We start from the raw sequence: 21274 nt of genomic DNA, 5'->3' as shown, positions 1-21274 counted from the left end.
AAACGAGTAACAATTTAATGATATGGAGTAAGAATAAGAATATTAGATCATTTCTACGTCTAGATATACCATGACAGCTGTGAAAACGTCGCAAAAAATTTAGTTTAGAATTAACCTCTATTTTGAGCAATTCACGCACACTTAACACAAAGTGTCATACAAATCGCGAGTGTAAGACGTAGCTTGTCACGCACAATAAACAAATATTCCTGGCCTGTTTTTATCGGTTGTCTAAAGGCTGTTTCCAATATTCAGTCTATCTCTTACTTGAGATAAAAATCGTAACTATCGTTTACTTTTCTGTCCCAATAAACTTATCGACCGTAACTCACCTTATCCATACACGCTGTCTGTCACTGGGACGACGTATTGCTCACCAGCGATAGAAGTTTGTATAGAAATTGCAATTCACGCGTCCCAATATAAGGCGATAAGAATGACTTATCGGGTATATTGGGACAGCTTCAGATTATTGACAGCTAATTACTGACAGTAGAAGGTAGTAATTTATCTCTATCTGTAGATAGTATATTGGGAACGGCCGTAAAAGCAAGAGACTCTAACTAGAATATATAATAGATGACAGATTTCTCAAGGTGTGCCATTAGCTAGTGGTTCCATATTCAAAACACTAATCCCAAGGGTGGCTGAATGTTTACGACCTGTCAATTAAAATCGGTTAGAGTAACATCAGATTCGCTTTGCTTTTCTATCTTGCTGTATCTCCTTTAAAGTTTTTCTCCGTTTGTCTATACGCTTATAAACTGTAAGTCTTAAGTAAAAGGTAATTAGAGTATTTGAAAATGGAACGCTCTGAGATTAGGACACATTTTAGTTTACAGGTAACTTGCGAGTTGAATGCAGAGTTCAGGAATGAGACAGTGGTGTGACCTAATTATAATTGATGACTATCATTATGTCTTCCGGCTGATCTATAATGCGCTAGTTAGATCATTGATAGAATCTAGCGCCGGCACCTGGAACCCGCACGAGAATGCCTATGTGGGTTCTCCTTGAAAAAGTTTGGTTGGATATACTTACCTATATCCAAACAAATTTCTTCTGGAGTCTCTGAACTTGTTCTTTGGAAGTTCGGCAAGAGTACCGACAACTCACTACTGCCTGCAAAGTTTTTCATGGTAAGATCGATGCTCCCGAGCTAAGTGATAAGCTGTGGCGATTTTTTGTTCCGAACAAATGCCTCCGTAACCGAAGACATGAACTGTTTGCGGTTCCACAGAGGCTCACAGTGGCGCAGCCACGGTCACGTATACCCCACACCCTGACCGCACTCAACGCTTTTCTGAACGCTAACCCTGAGTGTGACTTGTTCGTGGATGAGTGGACGACAATAACGTCAGAATGACTGAAGTACTGTGAGCGAGATTAATTTCTGAATTAATAATTAATAATCTGTTATTTATGCAATTGGTGTAAACCGTTTTGATGAAAGTAAGTAGATAAATAAAAAATTATGAGTGTGTACCATTTGTATAAGCAAGCGCGTGTCTATGAAAACGCGAAACAATAGATAGACATACCTGAGGTTCCGAGGAAGAGATGATCTGCTGGGGGCCCCTGCTAATCCTCTAGGAACTCTCTTGAAGTGCTAAAGTGTGTGTCCGCTCAGCGTTTGGTGAATGAATGCGTTACACCGAGTACTTTAATGCTATGCGAATATACCGATGCCCACTGGTGAATGAATGGAATATGCGTGCGACTATGCCGGTGACAATTGATTAAGGGTAACCGGCGCGAGAGTCTCAATTGGCATTAAATCATAATAATAAAATAATATATATTATTTATTATTATTATAAAATCAGCCAATCAGATACTAATGCGTCTGTTGTCTATAGATATCTCTCTATTACCTACAGGAATCTATCTGCCATAACACAAAATTATAACAAAGCGAATAGATAAACAACAGGCCTATAGCTATTACCTCCCTGCTCTCCAAAATCATGGAGAGCATAATTAACCGCCAGCTCTTGATATACCTAGAGAGTCACCAGTTGATCCACGACCGACGGTAAGGGTTTCGCCATGGTCGATCGGCGGGTGATCTTTGCTATGCCTAACACAAAGATGGGCGGCGACTATCGAAAGCAAGGGGGAAGGCCTGGCAGTTAGCCTGAATATAGCGAAGGCCTTTGATTGTGTATGGCACAATTCTCGCAAAACTTCCATCATTTGGGCTTCCCGATAGCTTATGCAAGTGGACCTCCAGCTTACTCACTGGGCGCAACATTCAGGTCGTTATCGATGGTCACTGCTCGAATCCCAAGCCCGTGAACGCTGGAGTGCCCCAAGGCTATGTGCTATCTCCCACACTGTTTCTTCTGCATATCAATGATATGTTGGACACCTCCAACAAAAATTTTTTTTAAGTTTTTGCTTAATTTTGAACTAATTAAATTAGATTACACATTTCCGATTACCTCATGTTGTTTCTATTGACAGAATAGCGTCTGTTGTTTCAGCTAGTATCATATTGTATTAGTACATATAGTATAAGCCTCCGAAACACGCTGCATCATATGCTATAAGTATTATTCCGATCGGCTCAGTAGTTTTCACAATATTACCGAACAAAAAACCAGCTCTCCATCTCATAGTATAGATTGTCAAAAAATATTTCAGCTTCTTTTTGTTGGAACCGGAAAGAAAACGATCAAGCTGTTTTGATCGAGTTAACACCGACTGATAGGGATGATGCAAGAAAAAACAACTTTTTACAATTTATTTTAGTGTATTTAATTGACATACAACACTTAATAAACAAAATTGTAGGTATACGTTTAAAACGCTTTCATACTAATATCAAATGCGTGAATGAAATTATGAATACGATTAAATAACACTCATCAAAGCTGCACTTAAGCGCTACATACACGACGGACAGACATTTTGTCCGCTATACTAAAATATAGACATAAGGGCGAGGCCCCACTAACACAATACAGTAATAGGACAGTAGCGTAACTCAGCAGTGTCCATAAAATTTATACCTACGTCTGGTCGGAGCGCTAGGGTTGGTACATACAACAAGATTGACGACGCGACGGCGAGGCGAGAAGATATCTATCCGTTAATATATTTATATTTGATATTAATTATTAAATTATGCGAAAAACATTAATGCAATTTAGCAATGAGCTCATTAAATAGCACAGGACTTCCATGATATAATGAATACTGAAGTATTTATTATAAGAGGCACACAGGACAGCTCGGCGGACAAAATGTTACAACCATAATAATTGAACTCACAAGTTATTCATTCAAATGAGACTTAACATCTTATTTCCAATGTGACGAGCGCAATTGTAGTGCCGCTCAGAATTTTTGGGTTTTTCAAGAAACCTGAGCGGCACTGCATTGTAATAGGTACGGCGTATCAATTACCATCAGCTGAACGTCCTGCTCGTCTCGTCCCTTATTTTCATAGAAAAAGAAATTCTAAGTTGAAAAAGTAAAACAATCGCTTCAAATACTTTATCTTACACACTATAATAAAACGTATTTCTTTACAATTTTCAAAATTATACCACAGATACAAATCTATTTATTTTTGTAATACAGAAATCACAACTGAATACTAAAGTTTAATATTAGTTAATATTACATTTTCAATGTGGACTACATTTTAATTTTACAATGAGAGATTTTTAATAAATGCAACAAAAATGTTTTCAAAGGCTTATGTAAAAGTTTAAATCGAGCAGTTGAATTTTTAATGACCAGAAAAATCCTGAAATATATATTTTTGTATGGTTTAATCTCATTGTATGTAATGAAATGTCATGGACTGAATTATTTCTATTACGAATATATAGATATTTCTAAGTCAAAAAATTATAGGTTCCGGATAAAATAATCACCAACACATCATAAACTTAAACCTTCTCCGAAACACGCTGCATGTTATGGTAAAAAAGATGAATGAAGTCACGGCTCAATAACCATCACCGCGTCGATTAAGGTATTGTCAAACATACTTGTGAACCGAACTGAAAGCATAGAGAATTTGAACCGAAGCGGAGACGTCAAACTACGAAGTAGGCGTGGCGCAGCTAACTGAAGTTGAACCATGGCGGGTCCGTTTTATAAATAACCACGACCGTCGCGTCGCACAGTCGCTGTCTGTCTGACGTCGGTCATACAAAGGCAGCTGATACATCTGTCTCGCTCACACCTCGCGTCGCGCGCTCGCCGCTGTTTTGTCCTGGCGTCACACGCCTTTCATTCACCACGTAAGGTACCCGCGGGTATTAAGACCTGTTGGGCAATAAGGCCTAAGTACCAAAAAACCTACGAAATACAGTAGTTGACGATCAAGGTTACACTCACAGAAGCTCAGAGCGTATACAAGCCGCTGCGAACTTGCGAAGTTCTTCCAGTGTCTTCGAGATCGTAAGTAATTTTAAAAATATCATATTTACAAGCCTGTATTGACTGTCCGTTTATAAATTAAAGTATGCTTGTCCCTGGGTTACCGTCTTAAAGGACTTGTAGTTGTAAAATTTTAATTATAATTTTTTTCTGTGACCACATGGTTGGCAGATATTAAGGCTTATAATTTTTTTTATTTTTTAAACTGCTACATAAGTAGGAACGTGTTTTTAAAATGTTTGTTGGTGGGTAGTATGTACGTAGTTATACATTTTCAATTTATCATTGTTTTCAGTGCTTACGGTCACGATGCCTCCCAAATAGGCATTGTGGTCAGAAGACGATCTGATTGCAGCTGTTAGAGTAGTACAAAGAGGAAATTTGAGTACGTATAACGCTGCAGAGAGATATGAGGTTCCTAGAAGAACAATCAGAAATCATCTGCAATCTGGCAGTTTAAAGAAAAGTTTGGGACGTAAACCTATATTAAATGGTGAAGAGGAAGCTCAAATTGTGCAAAGGATATTCTGAAATGGGCTTGCCTGTGACAGCAAGAATATTGCGTCGATTGGTGTATAAATATTGTGAGAAAAATGATATAAAACACAATTTTAATGATGAAGGCAAACGCGCAGGCAAAGACTGGTTCAAGGCGTTCATGAAAAGACACCATGAAATATCCGTAAGAAAAGCGCAATTCATGAACCCAGCTAGAGCCCAAAAGCTAAATAAATATACTGTTGATGACCATTTTAAAAAACTGAGAGATATCTACGATAAATTTGACTTATGATCATCCCGAGCAAATTTATAATATGGATGAAAAAGGAGGCCGTCTCACTATCCACCACCAGCAGGGTGTTTTGGCCAAAAAAGGGGCTAAAGGGGTTCATTTGCAGTCTTCTGAACATGCTGAAAGCGTTACCATCGCAGGATGTGTTAATGCTCTTGGCATAGCCATACCACCTATGGTCATATTTAAGGGAAAACGCTTAAAACCAAAATTATACAGGAAGAACAAGGAAAATCAGTAAAGGGGTATATGACTAATGAACTTTTCAAAATATTTTTAAAACACTTGTCTAGATACAAAAGCCAGGCACCATGCCTTTTGATATTTGATGGAGCAGCATGTCATTTAGATGTTTCCATAGTCGATATATCCGATTCACTTGGCATTCATTTGTACTGCTTACCTTCTAACACAACCCATGAATTACAGCCCCTCGACAAATCCGTATATCGATCATTCGAACACCACTGGGATGCTGAATTGTTATCATTTTTGGACCAAAACAGAGACAAAAAACTCACGAAAGCACGCTTTAATATCATTCTTAAAAGCGTTTGTTCTAAATGTATGACACATAGCAATATCACGAGTGGCTTTAAAGCGACTGGCTTGTACCCCTTCAACCCACAGGCTATATCAGAAACAGCTTTTGCCCCTTCCATTTTAACGGAAGCTCCTACACCAAATGGTGCACAAGAAATCGCACCAGCTCTCGAACATCAAGCTTCAGAATCCGGAGATACAACACCGTCTATTTTATCGGAAGCCTCAACGCCTGATCGTGATCAAGAAAATGTACCACCTATTAATAGTGATCAACAAAAGAGTTCAGAATCTGCTGCTAGTTCACAATCAATTTTGATACCGATTCCAATACCCGATGCCTCGCTTGGAAATATTTCACCTGTTGATTGTCGTCGACCAGCGACTCCAGAACAAACTAAGCAATCACCAGCAATAGCATCAACATCCACAGGTCAGGTCTCAAGAGAATCAATCGTGCAACGCAGCTATTATCGCTCAGTTTATGGAACAAGCTCTAGTTCAGATTATCTGATGATTTACCACTCAGTCGGTTGAAAAGAAATGATTTTTATGATCTTCCTATGCCTACTACTTCGAAATGCCTACGCCTGTTAAAGTTCAAACATGCACACCGATTGTTAGACGAAAAGCCATTAATTATCGAGGTACTCCAGTCACAAATGATGTATTTTATAAATATAACCAAGAGAAACAAGACGAAAAATTTACTGATGTTAAAACAGGTAGAAAAGAAAAAAAGTTTAAAAAGACTTTAAATTCTAAGAAAACTAAATCGTATCTGCAAAAAAGTCTACTACCGTCGAAGCTAAATCACGAAAACAAGTGAGTTGGTATTGTCATGCCTGCAAAAAGATAGAATGGACGCAATGAGGCAATGCTCGCGATGCTGCAAGTTGTAGACCACGAAGAGTGTGTCGGTTTGACTGCAGAAGATACTGATGACTTTCAATGTACTGGTAGATGCAAATAAAGGCAATTTATTTAATTTTATAAGACCACTATGCTTCCTATTGCTTTATGTTAATGATTATTGATCTCAAGAATACCAATTTACGTAGTATAAGTTGATTTCTGGATAGTTTAAAGTATAGGCCTTTTTACCCTACCCTAGTATAATAAGGCCTACAGACTGCGTTTTAAAAAAAGTTATATATTGTTTTGGTTTTAAGCTGGAAAAGCTATTTTTTGTTTAATCTCGGTAGTAATTTAAGTACATGACTGATTAATAATAAAACTTGTTGATTATGCTGCATATTTTTCATTTTATTACAAATTTTCCTTAGCTAGGCCTTAATACCCTCAGGTACCTTATTCGGTTTGCTTTGTGACTACATTCAAGCGATATGACAAAATGAAAACGCTTCGCCATCTGTCTGTTTGGCTACTGTCAAAAGTTTAAGATGAAAAATGAAAAAAAAAAAAAGCTTTAAAGATTTAGATGAAATCTACATCACAGAAGAGAGACAAGAGTAATCCAAAAGCTGTCATCTAAGACATTTCATTTTTAGTTATCTCAAAAATATTTCAATTTCATTAATTGAGACAAGAAAAACACCAACATGAATAACCCCAAAAACAGTAACATTATCTAATATACACCGAGATTTTTCTGGAAATTTTCACTAATTAATTGAACATCTACATACATTGACTTATCATCTATACATACAGTAAATAAGTAAAGTTTGACAATTTTTGAAGAGCACAGCTATACACCAAATCTTTAGAAGACACATGCCTTGACACCTGATCTAAAAGCTTATTCTATACAAATATTAGCAATGACTAGATTTATACAATAAAAATTATTAACAAATAATTCATTATTCAAATAATTTAAATAATAAACTATGTACTTACTGAAAACATTAGCAACTGAAGTTCAGAGAAAAAGAATTGTCATTATGACATAATAAAACAATTCTATATTTTTTTTCCAAATTCGCTATGCATTATAAAAATATATTTAATTATTTTGATGTACAAAAAAATTTAATTGAAATAGTAATACTTAATACTGAAACATAAATAAAACAAATAATGTAAATGCAGTTGATTCACTACAATTATTTACCCTTTTCTCCTTGAACACAGATCATACCAACATATATAAGTATAAATACAACACATGTAAATCTATACATAGAAGAGCCTCACTCTCGACGTAGTGATCAGTAAGTCACCATCGTAGAACTTTGTCTCGATCACCACGTTCCCACTGAAAATTTTACAAATATCAGTTACGATATGGATCTATTAACGCTCTACAATAGTCGTTTATAATTGGACCTATAGATATGCTACACGGCTAGATAGAGCCTAGAGGCCAGGTTAATTAGTGTATGTAGGCGTTAAGCCAGGGGGCCTACTCCTAAAATCGATATTCGATATATCGTAGCATTAGTCGTGTCGCTTTCTACTCTTAGTTACATCGCATTCAATGTCGAAACGGTTACTGAACGAACGAAACATTTTTCGATATTAACGGTCCTAACCCTACTCTTAGTTGAAAATGTCAGAGACGAATATTCGAATTTGACAAAACGTCACTTTTACAATAATCTCAACGACCTCTTCTAGGCTGTCGTTGCTATTATCGTTTCAAGTTGTATAGATATATATTTTGTTATACAATACTTAATAAATATTATTAAAATAATTATATTTGATTTAATATTCAACAGCATTAGTTTAATACCAAGTAATTTTAGGTCATTTTGTTGATCGTTTATGCGTAGAAAGTAATGCAAATGGCCGCCTGAGAAATAGGAAGCCGACGAGAAGGGTTGAGTTACTTTTTTATTCATTTTATTATCCGCTAGTTTTGTATTATTAATTCAATTTTAAAAGGTCATATTATATTCATTACATAATTTTTGAATATTTATATTTTGTGTAAATGATGCAAATTGTTGGTGCAGAGTGTGGCATGGTCCTTAGCTATGTTTTGACTTTTGACACTTAACAGCGACATAGCACAGATAATATTTAGTTTTTCAAGGTTTGCGCATAATTCATTCTCTCTCACATCGTAAAAAAATCAAAATATTAGTCTATGGTTACGATGTTGTTACGATAATCGATATGTAATACAAACATTTGTTAAAGTAGGGTAGGTGCGATATATTCCGGGTATTATCGTATCGTTCCGAATATATCGTTGTCGATGGGTCCATTACGGTGAAATAACACACTAATAATTTCTCAGTTTATTCGCGCACAATTACTAGTATAGAATTGAACTTGAACTAAACAGGCTTTGCATAAAACAATCGCTTATATAGCTTCCTTACAATAGTTAAAACAGATATAGTAGATACAACTTCTTTTAAAACAAACTAATAAAATTACGACACTATAAAATAATTCCTGAATTTGTGAGTATTAGTTTATTCCTTTTAGTGAACTGATATAACTTCACAATTTGATTTAAATAATATGGTTTGGTCATTTAATTTACACAAACATTAGTAAGTAAGAAGATGGCGCTGCAAGCAAGATTCTAAATGCAATTAAGAAAGACTTATTACATAAAATAATATAGTTTCATACAGAATAATGATATTAATTCTAATAGAAATTAATTTAAACATTTATACAGTAAGTTAAGTGTTTTAACAATAAATGAAACATCAAACATCTTCAAGTCATTCAAACAGTCAAAACAGTGTCTATTAAATATCAGACCTTAATAAATAACGGTTTTATGATTAACAACTATTGCCGGTAGGTGGCGATCTGCGCCCATATGTACATGACAGCTACGTCTTACGTGTTATCTAAAGTCGTTCCCTTTTCTCCCTTGTTCAAAATGTAAGATGCACAAGTGAGTATGTTAAAATGAAAGTATTATCATTATAAACGGATCCTTTATATTCCCGAACAACTACAAGAAAAACGTAAGCTGAAATCGGGGACAGACCATACAAGCATGAATGAAGCAAAACTGAAAATAAACTTAGTTTGAGAGTTGAGAGCATCTAAGGCAAAAAAAAACATTTTTTTGACGCATTCAAAATAATATGGCGCAAGCTAACTCTAAAATCTTATGGCAAGGATTACAAAAGCAATTAATTTGTTATTTTATTGTTTACTGATACCGCGATTGTCTTCGATTTCTTTCGGTTGATGGCAACTGGCAAGCGACAGTGAACACGACTATGTATTTTAGTAGTATTTAAAAACAGTTTAATTTCTAATTCCTTACTTGAGATACCTTGTATGTTCTGGTTAACAATATTTATGAGATTTTTATTATGATAATCCTTAGCAGTAACATTTACATTTCGTGAATGTTGTCTATTTTGTATGATATTGCAAGAGTTGTCCTCCCTTGTCGAATAACTTAATTTAAAGTACTTAACACTTTCCTTGTTATATTTCTGTACATTAGTACTAATACATTCCTCAATAGAGGCTTGTATGTCAATTATTATCAATTTTGACAAAAAGAGGCATGTTTATTAAATATCACTACAGAGGAAGTAGTGTGTGGACTAAAACTATAAGCTACTAAAGAAGCCAGCTGTCGCTTAAAACTAAGTGGTAGGTATGGGTTAATATTAGTTATTTTACGTTTATAATTAATGTATTTATTTATATCGAACAAAATTAAATTTACACTATTGATTAAATAATAAGCAGAATCCTCATCTACGGGCAGGCTACAAGTAAATATATGGTATAGAATTCCTCTCCATAAACAGCCACCTATATTTGCAAATCATCATCATGGACATCATATCAGCGGGAAGACGACCCCTGCTGGACTACAGCCTCCCCAGAGATCTCCATGATGATCGGTCCTGCGCTACCCTCATCTAACGTATTCCGGCGATCTTGACCAGATCGTCGGTTCATCTTGTGGGAGGCCTACCAATACTGCGTCTTCCGGTACGTAGTCGCCAGTCGAGGACTTTACCATCTGTGCGTCGAACTATGTGCCGTGCCCACTGCCACTTCAGTTTCGCAATCATTGGACTATGTCGGTAACTTTGGTTCTCCAACGGATCTCCTCATTTCTGATTCCATCTCGCAGGGAAACTCCGATCCATAGCCCTTTCCATTACCTTCTGAGCGACCATGAGCATTTTCGTCAGGCCTATAGTTAGCGAGCGAATTACAATATATAATTGCAAATAATCAAATCTAGTAACTCTGAGATTAGCACTCACTAACTACACAGTCGTAGAGATGTTAAAACTTACTTGAGAACATTGGCCGGCATCATCTGAGACTCTGGTGCAGACTCCAATATTGATTGCCAAGTGTTTGTAGACCTTGCAATCACATATCCAAAGTCGAAGAACCATTCTTCGAGACACCTTCCCTTAAAGAGCACTTTCTGCAAATTTTACAAAATATTAAAAACAATATAAATACACTAGAGTTAAATTAATAGATTCTTGAATCCTGTTGAATTTTACGTTGGTTGAAATTTAGCACTATTAACAGCATATTACGGGATACCTAGTCTTGCCATAAATACTGAAAAAAAAGAAAAAAAAATCTTTTTCTAGTGCAAATAAAATTTATTACTTTCACAGTGTGTTAGTTTAATACATAAATAAAAAACAATTTATAATATAAAAAGGTTATTCGAAGTGGTCTCCATTGGCTGCAATACAGTCCTTTAAACGTTGAGGCCAGTTATCAATAGAAGCACGCACTCTTTCCATAGGAAAATTCACATTGCCAATCGTACGGATTGTTTCAGGGACTCGAAATTATCATGGCGATTGGATCATGAGCATTAGGCCAAAAAGCACCTAACATCTTTCTATATCACGTCTTTTAGAGTTGGGGTACAAATCAAGATTGATAAGGGGGCCATTGTGTTTAAAAGACATAAGAATTTAAAGCGAGAAAATAGTTTTCAAATGCATGGATTTTGGAATGCTGTACTGAGTATGTAGGAACCGATGAATTAGAGTTACAGTTATCTGTCTTAGTGCTATGATAAAGTTGCACTTATGTTTTGATTTCAAGCAGTTGTTAGCTTAGTGCGAGAAGGTCAACTGCAAACTAAATCTTGGCTTATCAATAGCTTTGCAGGTGTGTGTAGACTTACTCACCGAAAGTGAAACGGATAAATGAATTTGGAAAATCGTAAACAAATTGGTATGTTGTGGTGTTCGAATCGGCGGCTTTGGGATGAAAGGCAACGGCACTAGCCTTTTCGCCATAAAGACATTTGAATTAGCATATCAGGAAGCTCAAAAAGACCTTAAATATACCAATACTGTTAATATTACTTTGGTCTTACAGACACACTAAAACGGTATGTCGTAAGCGGGTTATCTGATAATATATCTACTACGCTAAGTTTTCCTGTCCAATCTATAAAGAGTTCAAGCTCTAGGGATCAATCCCTTTATGCATTTTAAAGTTATTTCTTCAACAAGTGAGCAAAGTTATTTTTTGCAAGTTCTGACTTTAAGTCACGAATTGGCGAAGTAGTCTAGAATTGAACCAAGAGCGTAGCGAGTGATTCTAATATAGACTACTGAGGTAGTGAGTGATTTAAAGGCACGAGACAAAAAAAATTGCTCTCGTGTGAAACATACAACTTTTCATCTCGACTAGCGAGAAAAGTGTTATAGGTTATAGTAAGAGAAACAATTAAGATAATACGCTAGGATAAAATGATTTTCGGAACGCACCGGATCGGATTGTTTATTTTTTTAACTCGGAGTAATTCCCGGATGTATGGTCACGTGGGGTCAAATTTAAATCACTTTGCCTCACGCTCGCAGCAAAAAGAGTTTTCACGTAGAAATAGCGCCCTTTTCGTACTGGAGAGGTGAAACTATTATTATATGGGCATTATGTCTATAATTGCGAGAGTTGCAAATTGATCTGATCCCTGTCCCTCGCACTATGTACCACACACTCAAATACCATCTCTTCATTACCTGATAGGACAATCGTCTCAATTGTGGTGCATAAGGAACTTTCAAATATAAACAAACTTGACATCTACAGAACTTCCATGTATACGAATACACAGGAATTTCCTCGCCAAAACAAACACAATGAGATATAAATGCCGCTCACACTCACCTGCTCAAGTCGAAACTTATCCATACTTTCAACGGAGGTGAAGTTCATTTCCCGTGAAACAACTCTGCATTTTAGTATACGTTTCGGGACTCTTGCCTCATGCTCTACATCTGGGCAAGACATGTCTTCATTGTATTGCCATAGAATCTTACCTGAAACAAATTTCAACATTAGAGCTGCTCCATCTTTTGTCGGGAAGAAGGGACTGCTCTGAGAACAGTTAGCGATGCGTCGAGACATCTCTTCCTAAGAGCTGTTTGACCTGGTTCCTGGAGGAATTTGGCAAATTCCACCTTCGCTTGACGTGCCACTAACTTCTACATCATCCTCACCAACTGGATGTATGGTGAATCCTTTTCAGTGCGGTTTTTGAGAAACTTTCTGCCAATGTACAACTTTTAACTTTCTTGCCAAGTGTTTTCAGAGTGATAAGACAATATTCTTACACTATACCTTCCTAAAAGGTTGGCAAGACTTCTATGATTCCTCTGGTACTGCAGGAGAGTATCAGCTGTAGTGATCATATTTTAACATTAAGAGACCTGAACACACATATTTCTTCCACTTCCATCAAAAAAATTAAGTTATATAAGTTAACAATCTGATAAGCAATTAAGTGATTATTATTAAGTTCGGGTTGAATTCACAATCGTTTGGTAGGAGTTCGAGGGTGAAAGGTGTTGTATTTAGTAGAGGTTTGGTCCCTGAATAAAAAAATACCACTGGTGTTAAAAGGTAATGCACTGTTTTCAAAAACAATAAAAAATTATATTAACCTCAAAATGGATAAAACAGAAAAATGAATGCAATATTGCTGTGAGAGCAGGATGGCATACATAATTCTGTATAAGTGCGATAAGGACGTAAGATTATCTCAACAACGTTCGCCGCAGGAGTTGCAAACTTTTTTTGCGATAATGCGTCTTCGCATCGAGTCGTCCTGAAGCCGTCTGCGGAAACCATCGGTGATTGCTCGGATAATCATTTCTTGAGGCATTGATTGTCTGTGTTCCACAGGTGAAAACCGACAATAACATTAGTCTTATCTAATTTAGTTTTATTATTTCAATTATACACTTTTTTTATATTTTACCCGCCACTTCGTCCGCATTGAATAGATAATTTAGGCAATTTTTTTTAATTTTTAAGATACTTCTCAAATAATACACATACAAACTGCTGATTCCCGTGCTAGCAGCACTCTTCATATTATACAGCACATATCTCTTATCATTGTAGACAGTCTCTTTAATAGTATTTCCCTGTGACCTTTATTCTTCTATTTCATCTTTCATGTAGGTCAAAGTTTCAAAAATGCTTGAACAAATACTTATAAATTATTTCTTTGATTAATTTCTATGAGGTCGACTCTCAAGAATTGACCCCAGGTTGCCATTTTGGACATATTTTTATATGACAAAACAATTCTATGATAACACTAAATGATTTATAACAATAGGGCAGTCGGATGACCAGCAACCAGCATGTCCACCATTTTTGATTGCCCCAACAAGAAGTGCCTAAAGTTACTACAATACTATCAACTTTATTATACGAAACTACCAACTTCATAACAAAGTGATGTCACTAAGCTTATAAATTTTTAATAATTACTAAATATAAAAACTAAAACAATATTATATTAATAGGTTACAAATTATTCTCTTGTTTTTATAACAACCTAGAAATATGCTTAGAAGAAAGTTACTGTACTCAGGATGCAAACGCAAGTGAAGCGAGCTTCAAATTTGAGTCACACCCCAGCTCGGTCAGGATAGGTGGAATGGGCATGGCCCTTCATATTTTTTTCAATATGAGAAATTGGAGAGAGTGGCTTCTACTTGGCCTTTTAAGCCACTTTTATGTTTTGAGGGAAGGTTGCATTATTTTGATTTTCACAAGAATGGTGAGTCAAATTTTCATGGGAGGGGAGAGTGGACTTCTCCCTTCCTCCCCTTCCCCTTTCACCCACAGGAGTGGTGTCAGGGAAAGAGGATCACACGCCTCCCCCCTTCCCGTCAACCCCGAACTCCTTCCAATTGATTCTGAATTTTTACCTTAACTTCTTAGTTTTTAAATTATGCCCATATTTATAAAACACATTTTTAACTATGTTACACTAAATATGAAATTATTTATTTCAGAATTGTATCCACAGTTAAAATAAATACAAATTACCTGTGTCAGCATCTCGAAGGTTCATCCAGTTACTATACATAGTTGTTAAGGAAAATAATTACAAAATAATAAAAATCTTACAATAAATTATGGGTGGAAACATCCTAAATAAAAATTTATTTATTTATTATTTGTATAAATAAAGTATTATGTGTCAAATACAGTAGTGGCTCAATTATCTAGAGTATTTGTTGTTATGAGTCATTCAGATAATTGAATATTTGAAGAAAATAGTTTTTTGTACTTTTTACTAACTCGATGGACAGCAGTAGGCACACAATGTTAAATGCTTAAATAACATAACAAAAACAAATTGAAGTTATCAACCAAAATAAATGTTACTAAGCAGCATATTACATATACTTTATCAAGTTCTTAAAAAGTAGGTAAATACAGCCTCTATCATAAATTGTAATCTGTTAAATATTAACTTGAATAGCCACTGCATTTGATTCCGGTTTAAAATTTTGGTTAAAACTTAGCATCCCGTAGCACGAATTATGTCAACCCCAACAATTCTTACACAAAAAAAAACCTTAGATCATTCAGAATAATTTGATTAATTGTGTATAACCGAGGCACCAATGTGTAAGTACCACTAACATTATCATTAATGTTTAACCCTCATGGCAGTGTTCTACACCAAAGTATTGGGAGGTGTTGTTAGAAACTTGTACATTAAAGCAACATATTGTCATAGAATATGTTTGAGGGTGCATCTAAAGTACCCAACAACACTATTCATTTTCCATGCATTGTTATCAAACCAGGCCTACAGTGGGTATTATAGATAGATATATTAAATACAAATAAATATTTATTTAACCTAGTTGTTAGAATAGAATACAGACGATCAAGTATGTAAAATATTATTCAACTTATAGACAGCATTAAAGGATACATCTGAAATCCTCGAAGAATTGTTTCAACTCGATCTTTTTTAGATTGATCCGGAGACAAAACCTCAGTAGTCATGATTGATGAACTGCAGCTCAGTCGTTTATTTTTTTTGTTTAGTGTTCTTTCAATATGGTCACTGTGCTTTGTGTTTTCTTTTATTTTACTTTCCGAATCAAATAATATTGTTCAAGTCTCAACGACAACGATAACTTTCAAAAAACACAATGGGAGTTGTGCAAAATAATGAATATGAATATCTACATAAAATTAAAATGTCTCAAAAAATTTAACAGGCAATCAGAAAAATCTTTATGATCGAACTCGAGTCTCGATTTTTTTTTTTTTTGGTTCTGTTCGTCCATCTGGACAGGCAAAGAGGTCAAAAGCCCATACAGCCAAGTCTTCATTTTTATTTTTCTATTCTTCACGTTACACAGCTTATTATCTTCATCTTCAAACATAAATAGTACAATTTCCCATAAAATTAGTATTTCGTGTTCTTCATGTTTCATTTTCTTCATATACATATAGGTTCGCATGAAAGGCCAAAGTAGAAGAAGCCAAGTCTTTTATTGATAATATTCTTGTTCCAATGAAGATCAAGCTTAGCCCCTTATTTTTAATAATAAACTTTTATGATATAATACTAAAATATAAATCTCATATACGTTATAAGAAATATATTATACATGAATTATAAGTAATAATGATGAATATTAGTTGCATATAATTATATGATAATATGAAACTAATTTAAGGTATAACTATAAATATAATATTTACATTTATACATTAAAATTTACATTATAAACACAAGTCCAATAATAATTTATGGACGAATATGTTTTAAGTCTGTGTAAGGGATTGTGTCAAAAGCAAAGCCGTATATTCAAATTTCGCCTACCGTTGAAACTATAAATTTGTAAAGCGGCACGAAGCAGTCATAAGTTTTCAATAACTGCTGAAGTGAGCGCGGGATGTCTTCAGCATTTTTATAAACATCCAAGAGGCAGTCTATCAATGTAAATCTTTGAAGATTATATTGGGGACAGTCAAAGAAAATGTGATCAAGAGTTTGGATGGATAAATTACAGAATTGACAAGTTGGAGAATCTAAAACACCGATCCTAAATAAATGAGCACCACTACGAGAATGTTCCAGATGTAACCGACAAATTAAAACAAGGGAGGAGAGATTTCGTTTTTAATGTCGGCTAACCATTTGCCCTTTGTTTGAACAACTTGTTGCCAATAATTCTGAAAGTCTTGCAAGAATGTACCTTTAAAATGAGACAGTGCATCTGTGTGTGGTATGGGAATGTTCAAAGCAGTATGTATCCGATTACTATTCACAATAGATTTAGCAAGATAATCAGCTTGTTCATTTCCTTCCACGCCTATGTATGAAGAAGTCCAGAATAAAACAATATGTTTTGTTAGGGATAAGCATTGATATTTGTCTCTAATATTGTAAATGATGAAATTAGTTGTAACATTACATTTAGGATATTGTAAAGCTTTTAAAACACTCATGCTATCTGTTATAACGATCCAATTATTATATGACTGTTCTCCAATATATTCTAGAGCAGCATATATGGCAGTACATTCTGCTGTGTATATACTAGCCAAGGTATTTAACCTATGACCAAACCCACTCCGCAGTTGTATGTCATAAACTGCACATAGAGACAGCAGTATTACTTTTAGATCCATCAGTATAAAGTTGGTTATAATTTTGCCACTCTGACAGCATACTATATACATCTTCCTTATATTATAATGATTCATTAATAATTATTTTAATAGGTGTATATTTTGAATTATAAGAATTTAAATAACATGGCCAAAGAATACTAGAAAATAGATTATGATCACAAGAAAAATGTAACAAATCAGAGATGCCTTCTACTTGATAGTAGGAATTATTGTCAGTTCGGTTAATATAGTCCTGTATCTTTAATAGGAGTGGATGATTATTAATAGAAGTTAATTTGAGAAAGAATTTTGTTTGTATATATTTGAATCTAAGAGCTATTGGGGGAATATTACATTCTACTTGTAATGATATAATAGGAGTAGACCTAAAAGCGCCTGTTATGATCCTTAAGCATTTATTTTGTATTTTTTCTAATTTATTCACTAATGTAATTACTCCACCATAACAAAAGAAGGCATACTCAAAATGGCTACGGACTAATGACTTATATAGTGTTAGCAAGATGCGTGGGTCTGCACCCCAATATGTACCAGCTAATGATTTCAGAATATTGCAGGCCTTTAATGCTCGATTTTCTAATATTTCGACATATATGTGCCATCTAATATTACTTAAAAAGGTAACTCCTAAAAACTTTATTGAATTATCTATTGAAATTTCCTGAGTACCATAATATGTTTTTGCATCTCTTATTCTTATTGAATGCTTTGAAAATATTACTACTTTGCTTTTGTCAATACTGACCTCAAGACTAAGATGTTGAAAATAAAGCTCAAATTTTTTGAGTGCTACATTCAGATCTAACACAATATTTGATAAATTAAGTCCTGAACTATACACTACTAGATCATCAGCAAATTGGAGGTTAGAAACTCTATTACCCAAGACAATATTTATTTGATTTAAGTAGATTATAAAGAGCAATGGGCTCAAAATTCCGCCCTGCGATACGCCTCTATATGAATATCGAGGACCTATTAATTGGTTATTGACTCTAACATAAAGTTTGCGACCATGCAAGAAATTGAATATCCAACTAACTATTTTTTCAGGGACATTTAAGGATAGAAGAATGGATGATAATTGTTCTAAATCAACAATATTAAATGCTCCTACAACATCCAAAAAAACACCAGCTAATATCTTATTGTCAATCTGGGCACTATGGATGTCAATACATAAATGCCGTAGACTCTCACAAGCAGAACAACCGCATCGAAATCCAAATTGATTATTAGGTAAGAGGTTGTTACTTTCAATATAAAATATTAATCTCTGTTTTATTAATTGTTCAAAAATTTTACCAACACACGAGCTTAGTGTAATAGGACGATATGAATCAGCTGAACTAGAATCTTTCCCATGCTTTAAAATTGGAATTAGACAGTCTGTTTTCCATTCTTCTGGAATAGTGGAGTTGTTCCATAGGAGATTTAATATTTTTAGAAACTTATTTAAGTTAGAAGAGTTTAGGAGTTTAAACATTTTATAGGAGAGCCAATCCAAACCGCATGCAGAGTCCTTTCTTGATGATAGACCAGCTTTTAATTCATCAATAGTAAAAGGGGCAATCATAAAAGAGTTGGTGCTATTTAAAGGATGATTATTGTGAATATTTATTCAAATTTGGTACTCTATCTGGAGTATATTTGTGTGGATATCCAATTATGGCTAGAGAAACAATTATTAATAGAATATAAGTTCTTAAATTTCCTCATTTTTGTCCAAATCTGTTTCATTACATAACCTATTTATGGTGGAGCAAAAATCTGTCCAGGATTTACGACGTTCAAGTCTTAATATACATTTTTTCTTTGCTTGAGCTTGCTTAAAATGAATGTAGTTTTGGATATTGCAATTTGATTTGAATAACATATAAGCCTGCTTGCAATCTTCTACCACTTTAGTACATTGCCCATTCCACCAGGGAAGTTGTCGCTTTCTTTTAGGTAGATGAGTAATATTGTTACAGTGATAGTTGGTTTTAGGTACTGAATTTTCTACCGCTCTAAGAATTATGGAACAGAAGTTATTGTAAGACTTCTGTAGATTACGATTATTTATATCAAATTGTTTTAACAAGTCATTTACTAAGTTCTCATATTGGTCCCAATTTACTATTTTCAGATTACTGTGTTGAGGAATGTTGGATGGAATTGAAGAAGATTCAGTTTCCGACACTACCATGGAAAATTTTGTGATTGTAGGCAAGTGATAGCTGCCCAAAGAGTCCTGATGAACTTGCCATTCACAGCACAGGAATAATGAAGATGATACTATTGTTAGATCTAGTCCATTTGGTCTCCAAGAATTAGTACCCACTGTAGTTGGTTGATCATTATTTAAGAGCATTAAGTCATTATCGTCCATTACATCCATGATGTCTCTACCTCTAGAATTGGTTCTATTACAACCCCAAATGGTATGGTGAGCATTAAAATCACCAGCAATTGTTAGTGGTTTTGGAATACTAGGCAACAGTCTATTAAATTTAGATTTGTCAAAGTTAGGTACACTGTTGCCAGGACTATAAAAGCTAACAATTGAGATGTCTTTTTGTTTGTATTTAATTTTGATTGCTACATTTTGCAAGGAGTTATCAGAAAATGTTTCAAACTTTTGAAAATAAATGCCATTTCTAACAAAAATTGCTACACCATTGTGATCATTACCGCAATCATTTCTTATTATTGTATAACCTCTGATAGAAAACTGTATATTTGGTTTAAGCCAAGTTTCTGATATAAGTGCTATGTGTATGTCCTGCTCGTAAAGAAGGTTTTGAAGCTCAAGTCTGTTACTCAACAGACTTTGAGCATTCCACTGTACTATGTTAAGTTTGTGACAGTTGAATGTGACGTTTTATTTTTAATTTCTATGGTATCTTTAATAGCTGAACTAATTGCGTGTGAGCTAATGCTTTGATTCTGTGTTTTATTTAGTGTAATGACTTTGATTATTGATTCTGTGATTAGGTTCATTGCTGCTGGATTGGATAAAATTAAATTAGTGATGTCTTCTGTGTTCTCTGTCTTATTGAGTGATGGAAAGTTTGTTGGATGTTTAAATAAATCTGATAATGGTGTTTTACTTTTATTTTTACTATCCAATATCTTTTTTTGTTTTATAGGGCATTGACCTGATACTGCAAGATGGTTACCTTTACAGTGCACACATACTGCTTTGTCAATAGGTATAGTACATTCTTTATATGAATGATTTTCAGTGCAGATTGAGCAACGCTGAGCATTCATACAGAATTTAGCCAAATGGTCAAACCTAAGGCATCGGAAACACTGCTTAACTGGCGGTACATAAGGTCGCACTGGTAGACGCCACATCTTTAAGTGAACGTAATCTGGGAGTGAAGTAGATGACGCAAAGGTAATAATGACTGCCTGTGTAGGTTGTAATATAAAACCACTATCGGATTTATTTTTTTTTTTCATTATACGCCGAACAGAAATATTTTTTTGTACTTGACAAAGATTTGAAATTTTTTTTGTTGGACATATCAATTGGTACGGAGGAAATCACTCCAGACAATTCAGTGGCACCAGCTGGGATGGACGCCTTAATATTTTGTTCCCTTAAAAATGTCGTGTTGTCTAGGAATGTATTAGCCAAATTGGGTCGTTCAAACACTACTCCTATCTTATATTTGTTGAGTTTCTTAA

At 34.7% G+C, this 21274-nt stretch overlaps 1 protein-coding gene and 1 long non-coding RNA gene across 4 annotated transcripts in view; one reads left to right on the top strand and one right to left on the bottom strand.

Moving 5' to 3' along the window:
* The window catches only part of LOC126974652 (retinal rod rhodopsin-sensitive cGMP 3',5'-cyclic phosphodiesterase subunit delta), a 387080-nt gene extending 370892 nt beyond the window's left edge, over positions 1–16188 (bottom strand). Inside the window, exons 1-5 of one of the 3 annotated variants that reach the window (XR_007731554.1) lie at positions 15879–16188; positions 14978–15009; positions 12800–12951; positions 10945–11081; positions 4185–7955 (exon numbers count right to left, since the gene is read on the bottom strand). Coding sequence is in view for 1 of the 3 variants with exons in the window: in XM_050822190.1 (XP_050678147.1) it covers positions 7874–7955; positions 10945–11081; positions 12800–12951; positions 14978–15009; positions 15879–15952 (477 nt within the window). In the remaining 2 variants the exon portion in view is untranslated. Of the gene's footprint in view, positions 1–2735; positions 7956–10944; positions 11082–12799; positions 12952–14977; positions 15010–15878 lie in introns of those variants that run through there. The other 2 variants (XR_007731555.1, XM_050822190.1) reach the window with 2 other exon arrangements.
* A 565-nt stretch (positions 16189–16753) lies between these two features.
* Positions 16754–20616, top strand: LOC126974756 (uncharacterized). Its single transcript, XR_007731575.1, has 3 exons — positions 16754–17207; positions 18650–18835; positions 19725–20616. It is a non-coding gene; the product is annotated as an uncharacterized LOC126974756 (long non-coding RNA).
* The last annotated feature ends 658 nt before the right edge of the window (positions 20617–21274 follow it).

The sequence above is a fragment of the Leptidea sinapis genome, chromosome 33 (assembly GCF_905404315.1).
Source record: "Leptidea sinapis chromosome 33, ilLepSina1.1, whole genome shotgun sequence".
Taxonomy (NCBI): domain Eukaryota; kingdom Metazoa; phylum Arthropoda; class Insecta; order Lepidoptera; family Pieridae; genus Leptidea; species Leptidea sinapis.
This window is presented reverse-complemented; position numbering and strand designations above follow the sequence as displayed.